The sequence below is a fragment of the Medicago sativa genome, chromosome 5, assembly GCF_051527215.1.
Source record: "Medicago sativa cultivar Bolivia chromosome 5, Bolivia_mono, whole genome shotgun sequence".
NCBI classification, from domain to species: Eukaryota; Viridiplantae; Streptophyta; class Magnoliopsida; order Fabales; family Fabaceae; genus Medicago; species Medicago sativa.
In genome coordinates this window covers 52198994-52207595 of record NC_140753.1, presented here as the reverse complement: position 1 = coordinate 52207595, position 8602 = coordinate 52198994, and the positions used below count along the sequence as shown (strand labels likewise).

Sequence of the window (8602 nt, the reverse complement as noted above, 5' to 3'; positions counted from 1 at the left end):
AACCTTATTATAAGATTTTTTTTAAGGGTATAATTGAAATAGAAAAAAGTCAGCCCCAAAATCATTTCAAAACATCATATTTTCTTTATATATAGTATAGACAACGCAAAAAATGTTGTTTCCTCTTCTCAACCACTCCCAAAAAAAATGTGGTTTGGAGACGAAGGTATTGACATTTTAGGCTAATGAGGACGGAGAGTGACCGACGATGCATGTACGGGATGCAGGGAGGTAATTATTCAATTTAGGTCATTATTAAATTTAGTTTTAGTGAAAATGAAAATATGATTGTCAGAAAATACTTATATGGTCACAAATATTTAAGCACGTCACTTGGATATACACATAGGGATATATATCATTTACTTATTTCAAAAATACACATTATTTAATTCTTTTTTCTTTCTACTTTTCTTAGGTATGTGTGTGCGCCAAAAAAAAGTCTAAGTTGATCACAAACACAAATAAAAATGACTTAGACACACACATGGATAAGAAAAATTTAAAGGTAAAAGTAAAATATGATGTGACTAATTTATTTTTCTTTTAATTCTCTCCATTTATATATGTGTGAAATATTTTTGATTTGGGGTTGTAACTAGGTAAGAATTGCTCGTGCGCCAAATAGTATGCTTTAATGTTTGTGAACATGCAAGACTTTCTATATGATTGTCACGACACTCTAGTTAAAAGTGATAATTTTTTGGCCCCTCGTTTAATAACTTTTTTGGATATGTCCCTTCACTAATGCGTGAAGCGTGTTCAATATACGACTCCTGACACGCTTCTAGGCATATAGCACATGAATGAATCAAATTCATATCGAAATAAGAGGGATCCTGATGTGGTTTGTATGAACCTATATATATATATATATAATTGAAAATGATTTGCGAGATTTCATTGATACTACATATATCAACAAGATGCGTGTTTTTTTCGAGAGTTTGTGCCATGAAAATCATAACATGTATTTTTATGTGGATTTGTTAATTTTTTCAAAAAAACAGTTAAAAATTAATGGTAGAACAACCGTAAGAGGAAAAGTATCACAATTAATATTAAATTAAAGTGTCATACTTAACTCATTAAGTGTATATTTGAATTTATGACGAGTTCGACAAAATTATGGCGAGTCATTGTAATTTTACAAAAAACTATAGTTTGTAACTTAAATAAAATTTATGGCAAACCCACTGTACTATCTAACATGCACTAGTTGACGTGGAAGTGTAGAACAAACTTATTTTAGGGGTCAAATTGCATTTTACGACTAAAGATGTTTTTCCCTCTGGATCCTAAGGGAAACGAGCCCTAGTACAGTTAAAACTCTATAAATTAATAATGTCAGGACCGGAGAAATTTATTAATTTAGAGAGTTATTAATTTATCGATAAATTAATAATTATTAATTTAAAGAGCTTTTAAGTAATTATACTGTACATACCAAACAAAAAGGCAAATTGGTCTATGCCTCTTAGAATTACGTTGCAGCGAACTTTGAGAATCAACGTAAATTAGTAACTACTGTGTTCATATGTATTGGAAATCAATAATGACTTCCAAACAGACTTGAACTTTAAAGGAAAACAGACAACTATTGAATCATATTTCAATAGAGTGTAATATAGTTTTTTCAGTTTCTATGAATTATTAATTTATGATTTTCTTGGGACCGAAAATTATAAAGGGATCTCCCGAAAAATTATTATCTTATTATTTTATCGAGTTTTTCAATTTTTTACATTGACCCAAGTCGGGACCGGACAAATTTATTATTTTAGAGAGTTTATTAATTTACCGAGTATTAATTTAAAGCGTTTCTACTGTAATATAAAGTTCGTTCTAGAGGTAAGTAAAGTATGATAAAAAATTGTTTCACGCAAGAATCAAACTCAGTTTTTTCTTAACGATTCGTCCTTTGGTTAAGCACATAATTCCACCCGAGCCTAATTGCTTGGTTACGTAAAAGTTCATTTGATAAATTGATATGAAAATTTTCATTCTGTAATCAATTGATAATTTTCAATAATTACAAGTATTTACTAAGATAATTTGATATGAAAAGCATATATATAATAATGAAAGATTGTATAAATATGTTAATTCTATACATAAGCCTCATGAAAGCTATATTATATTATACTCAACGTAGCCACCAATCATCACGATCACGATCTTTACGAATGGCAAAAAAATCAAATTCAAGAACTTCAACTCCAAGTTCAGTGATAGCTCTCTTTGGTCTCAATGATTCTCTGCAAAGAGGGCAAGTGTTGTGTTTGAATCCAACCCATTTATCCAAACAATTTTTATGATACATATGATCACACCTTAACACTCTAATTTCATCTCCTTCTTCTATTCTGGAGAGACACACAACACATTCTACATCTTCATTTGAGCAAGAGGTGTGTTTATAATTAATGCATGTACTGTACATTTCTCCAATTATTGGAAAATGAGAATCATGGAGCTTATTATAGAAGGGATAATATATAAGGAAATCTAATACCCATTTTAGATGAGTGTATACTAGACTTAAGTATTTCATGATCATGAAGGTTTGGGGATAGCTAGGTAGGATTATTGGCTTATACTGTTTTGTGCTTAAAAGAAGTGGAAACTTGTGGTGATATTTATAAACTCAGCTCAAGGGGAGACTGATAGGTGCTTAATTTTTTATTTCTTGTGAGATAGTAATTAAAAAGCTTTTGACATTTTTAAATTAGTTTGTATGTTTTAGACTCTCTTTTTTTTGTTGGATAAATTAGACTCTATTATTTAATTTGTATGTTTTAAATTTTTTTTGAATATTAATGCAACTAACCATGCCATGCAGTCTTTAAAAAGGTTAGCTAGAGAATTTGTTGACTTGTGACAAACCATGTGATCTTTCCTTAAAAAACCACGTGATTTTCATGTGCAAGACCAACAACATAGTATACTAAAAAAGAAAAATAATTGTCAGCAAACACCTACCACGTTTCTTTTTGAGAAATCATGAAATATAAAAATGTACTCTATTGTCACGTTTCTTATGTTGAGTGTTTAAATACAATATTTGTCTTGTATAAAAGCACAGCAGTACTATTCACAGTCATCAGGGTTTCTTGAGTCAGATGAGATACGATCAATGGTGGTTTATTCACATAGTATTCCCAGATTTTTTTTTAGTTTTTACCAATCATATCATTGTGTTCCTTCTTAGGATGACGAGGACCCCTAACTTTTACTTCTCAACTTCTGGTAAATATCGTGAGTCATTAAAGAAGAAAAACAAATTAAAATATAAGAAAAGAAACTTATGAGAATTCACTAGTGCAGAAATAAGATTTTACTGTGGATCTTTTACACTAGTTCATTACACAAGTGATGTAAAACAATGATGGTAATTTTGCGATTGAATCAAAGTTTTTTCATATTGATCGCTATTTTAAATGATGTAAAATGTACTTTTACATAAGGTGATAATTCAGCAAATATAAAAACTTATTAGAAATGATGTTTTTTAACGAATAATAATTCCAACTAATATAAAAACTTAGGCTGAGACGTTATGGATTTATTATTTATTTTTTTTTGAAGGAAGATTTATTATGTTTTTGACATGTTTATTTATAGATTTATTATTATATTTTGAAAATATTTAATTTTTACATGTTGAAAGGAAAATACTATCTCTTGCTTGTAAACTTAGAGAAGTGTTGTCCTTTTTTGTTTTTGTTGTTAAAGCTTCGAAGTTGATATCAACGTTAAAATATTTTAATTCAAACAAAAACTATATAAATTCTTTTGTTATGACCATCTTATCATTTCTATATAAAAAATCGTACACTGCAATTTGTAAACTCTCACATTCATTTGAAAACCAAAATAAGGGTCAGACCTTATTGTTTGTAATTAATAGTCACCCTTGATAACTTTTAAGAAATTTAAAGGTGTACTAGAGAGACAAATATTGACAATTCTTATTTTAGTAGCTAATTGGTAGAAACGCAAACAATATTACTCATTTCTTAGCTAAATTTGCTTTACTTGATCATAAAAGGATGTGAATCAAAAAGAAAAATATTGTAGGATTTAGATAGAGAAAACTTTAGATTGTATACCACAGATGTAAGCTTATGATTATAGTAAAAAAAAAAAATATTACTAACACTAGTACTTACTCAGTGCAAGAGGTTAACAAGCTTCTAGCTGAAAAAGCCAGCTTCAAAAAACTAACTTTAACCTACAATAACTGTCTCACCTGCTAACATACATTTCAACACTAGCATTCAGATTAATAGCTTGAATCTAAAAGATTCACCAATAAAATGAAGATCATTCTAATGAGTCCAATACTGTCTTGCAGCCTCCAAACAGAAATGAAAGAAATCATTCAGCCCCTTCACAATTCCAAAAAGCAACGATGTACTCAATTGTATAGCCGAGTTGTATGATTCCTGTAAAACATGATAGGGTGATATATACAGATGAAGCTACCAACTTATAAACTATAAATAAAGTTCAAATAAAAGTTTAACTGTACCTTAATGAATGGTGTTGCTGAGCTTTGGAACTTCTCAACAATTGTTAGTAAAGTATTGATGGACATAAGAGAGACCTCACTAATTTTAGTAGTTAGAAAATCAATGTGAAGTTTAAGATTTGATGTGAAATTCAACAATCGAATCTTCAAAGCTTGTATCAACTCCTACATATTCCAAAAAAAAATGAAGAAACCAACAATTATTTATGGTTTGATCGAGTCATAAACAAATATACTGATTGTGTGTTTTTAGAAGATTAAGCTAACAGTCAAATTTTATACGTACATACCTTCACGAATGGTATTGCTGAACTTTGAAACTTTTGAAAAATTGTTACTAAAGTATTAATGGATACAGGAGAGACCTCACTGATTTTAGAAGTAAGCAAATGAAGATAAGGTTTGAGACTAGACATGAAAGTCAACAATTCATTCTTCAAAGCTGGTATCCACTCCTACAAATTACAACATAAAATAAGCAAAAAGAGAGCAAGAAAAGAACAATGATATATGGTTTGATCAAGTCATCATGGATTTGGATTTTAATTAGCTTAAACTCATAGTCAAATGTGCTGATTATTAACGATATTTTATAAAATTTACCGATATTTTAACTAGCGAAAAGACGGGCACTCACGTGTGTAGATTATTAACGATATTTTATAAAATTTACGTGTAAATGATAAATAATATTATATATATATATATATATATATATATATATATGTGTGTGTGTGTGTGTGTATTAAAATTACAAATATATATATATATATATATATATATATATATATATATATATTTGTGACTTTCAAATGTAACAAACTCAACAAATCATATTTATCTTTTTAAATGACAACAATAATATAACAAAAATTCTTATCATTTTTTAATAACAACAACAATATAACCTTATTATAAGATTTTTTTTTAAGGGTATAATTGAGTAACAAACTCAACAAATCATATTTATCTTTTTAAATGACAACAATAATATAACAAAAATTCTTATCATTTTTTAATAACAACAACAATATAACCTTATTATAAGATTTTTTTTTAAGGGTATAATTGAAATAGAAAAAAGTCAGCCCAAAATCATTTCAAAACATCCTATTTTCTTTATATATAGTATAGACAACGCAAAAAATGTTGTTTCCTCTTCTCAACCACTCCAAAGAAAAATGTGGTTTGGAGACGAAGGTATTGACATTTTAGGCTAATGAGGACGGAGAGTGACCGACGATGCATGTACGGGATGCAGGGAGGTAATTATTCAATTTAGGTCATTATTAAATTTAGTTTTAGTGAAAATGAAAATATGATTGTCAGAAAATACTTATATGGTCACAAATATTTAGGCACGTCACTTGGATATACACATAGGGATATATATCATTTACTTATTTCAAAAATACACATTATTTAATTCTTTTTTCTTTCTACTTTTCTTAGGTATGTGTGTGCGCCAAGAAAAAGTCTAAGTTGATGACAAACACAAATAAAAATGACTTAGACACACACATGGATAAGAAAAATTTAAAGGTAAAAGTAAAATATGACGTGACTAATTTATTTTTCTTTTAATTCTCTCCATTTATATAGGTGTGAAATATTTTTGATTTGGGGTTGTAACTAGGTAAGAATTGCTCGTGCGCCAAATAGTATGCTTTAATGTTTGTGAACATGCAAGACTTTCTATATGATTGTCACGACACTTAATCTAGTTAAAAGTTCAAATGAGTCTTATGATAATTTTTCGGCCCCTTGTTTAATAACTTTTTTGGATATGTCCCTTCACTAATGCGTGAAGCGTGTTCAATATACGACTCGTGCCACGCTTCTAGGCATATAGCACATGAATGGATCAAATTCATATCAAAATAAGAGGGATCCTGATGTGGTTTGTATGAACCTATATATATAATTGAAAATGATTTGCGAGATTTGATTGATACTACATATATCAACAAGATGCGTGTTTTTTCGAGAGTTTGTACCATGAAAATCATAACATGTATTTTTATGTGGATTTGTTAACTTTTTCAAAAAAACAGTTAAAAATTAATGGTAGAACAACCGTAAGAGGAAAAGTATCACAATTAATATTAAATTAAAGTGTCATACTTAACTCATTAAGTGTATATTTGAATTTATGACGAGTTCGACAAAATTATGGCGAGTCATTGTAATTTTACAAAAAAATATAGTTTGTAACTTAAATAAAATTTATGGCAAACCCACTGTACTATCTAACATGCACTAGTTGACGTGGAAGTGTAGAACAAACTTATTTTAGGGGTCAAATTGCATTTTACGACTAAAGATGTTTTTCCCTCTGAATCCTAAGGGAAACGAGCCCTAGTAATATAAAGTTCGTTCTGGAGGTAAGTAAAGTCTGATAAAAAATTGTTTCACGCAGGAATCGAACTCACAGTTTTTTCTTAACGATTCGTCCTTTGGTAAAGCACATAATTCCACCCGAGCCTAATTGCTTGGTTACGTAAAAGTTCATTTGATAAATTGATATGAAAATTTTCATTCTGTAATCAATTGATAATTTTCAATAATTACAAGTATTTACTAAGATAATTTGATATGAAAAACATATATATAATAATGAAAGATTGTATAAATATGTTAATTCTATACATAAGCCTCATGAAAGCTATATTATATTATACTCAACGTAGCCACCAATCATCACGATCACGATCTTTACGAATGGCAAAAAAAATCAAATTCAAGAACTTCAACTCCAAGTTCAGTGATAGCTCTCTTTGGTCTCAATGATTCTCTGCAAAGAGGGCTAGTGTTGTGTTTGAATCCAACCCATTTATCCAAACAATTTTTATGATACATATGATCACACCTTAACACTCTAATTTCATCTCCTTCTTCTATTCTGGAGAGACACACAGCACTTTCTACATCTTCATTTGAGCAAGAGGTGTGTTTATAATTAATGCATGTACTGTACATTTCTCCAATTATTGGAAAATGAGAATCATGGAGCTTATTATAGAAGGGATAATATATAAGGAAATCTAATACCCATTTTAGATGAGTGTATACTAGACTTAAGTATTTCATGATCATGAAGGTTTGGGGATAGCTAGGTAGGATTATTGGCTTATACTGTTTTGTGCTTAAAAGAAGTGGAAACTTGTGGTGATATTTATAAACTCAGCTCAAGGGGAGACTGATAATATAGATTAAAAGATAAATAAATCATATAGTATGGTCAAGTAGTGACAGCTTATTTTGAAAATGAAAACTAGTAGGTGCTTAATTTTTTATTTCTTGTGAGATAGTAATTAAAAAGCTTTTGACATTTTTAAATTAGTTTGTATGTTTTAGACTCTATTTTTTTTGTTGGATAAATTAGACTCTATTATTTAATTTGTATGTTTTAAATTTTTTTTGAATATTAATGCAACTAACCATGCCATGCAGTCTTTAAAATGGTTAGCTAGAGAATTTGTTGACTTGTGACAAACCATGTGATCTTTCCTTAAAAAACCACGTGATTTTCATGTGCAAGACCAACAACATAGTATACTAAAAATAGAAAAATAATTGTCAGCAAACACCTACCACGTTTCTTTTTGAGAAATCATGAAATATAAAAATGTACTCTATTGTCACGTTTCTTATGTTGAGTGTTTAAATACAATATTTGTCTTGTATAAAAGCACAGCAGTACTATTCACAGTCATCAGGGTTTCTTGAGTCAGATGAGATAATGGTGGTTTATTCACTAGTATTCCCAGATTTTTTTTTAGTTTTTACCAATCATATCATTGTGTTCCTTCTTAGGATGACGATTGACGAGGACCCCTAACTTTTACTTCTCAACTTCTGGTAAATATCGTGAGTCATTAAAGAAGAAAAACAAATTAAAATATAAGAAAAGAAACTTATGAGAATTCACTAGTGCAGAAATAAGATTTTACTGTGGATCTTTTACACTAGTTCATTACACAAGTGATGTAAAACAATGATGGTAATTTTGCGATTGAATCAAAGTTTTTTCATATTGATCGCTATTTTAAATGATGTAAAATGTAG

General features: G+C 29.1%; 1 protein-coding gene across 1 annotated transcript; it reads right to left on the bottom strand.

Moving 5' to 3' along the window:
* Positions 1-4108: 4108 nt before the first annotated feature.
* Positions 4109-8250, bottom strand: LOC146922888 (uncharacterized). The gene is made up of 4 exons (XM_085711628.1): positions 8206-8250; positions 4825-4989; positions 4535-4699; positions 4109-4448 (listed from the first exon to the last, which is right to left on the bottom strand). Exons 1-4 carry the CDS (start codon positions 8248-8250, stop codon positions 4332-4334), a joined length of 492 nt encoding a protein of 163 aa, XP_085567754.1. The 3' UTR covers positions 4109-4331.
* Between the last annotated feature and the right edge of the window lie 352 nt (positions 8251-8602).

What these genes read in the sequence shown, in the direction of transcription:
- LOC146922888 (XM_085711628.1), bottom strand. Translation starts at nt 8,250, where the DNA reads ATGACTGTGAATAGTACTGCTGTGCTTTTATACAAGACAAATATT. An exon ending in TTTTATACAAGACAAATATT is followed by an intron (nt 4,990 to 8,205) that starts GTATTTAAACAC and finishes TGTAATTTGTAG; the next exon opens with GAGTGGATACCAGCTTTGAA. An exon ending in CAGCAATACCATTCGTGAAG is followed by an intron (nt 4,700 to 4,824) that starts GTATGTACGTAT and finishes TGGAATATGTAG; the next exon opens with GAGTTGATACAAGCTTTGAA.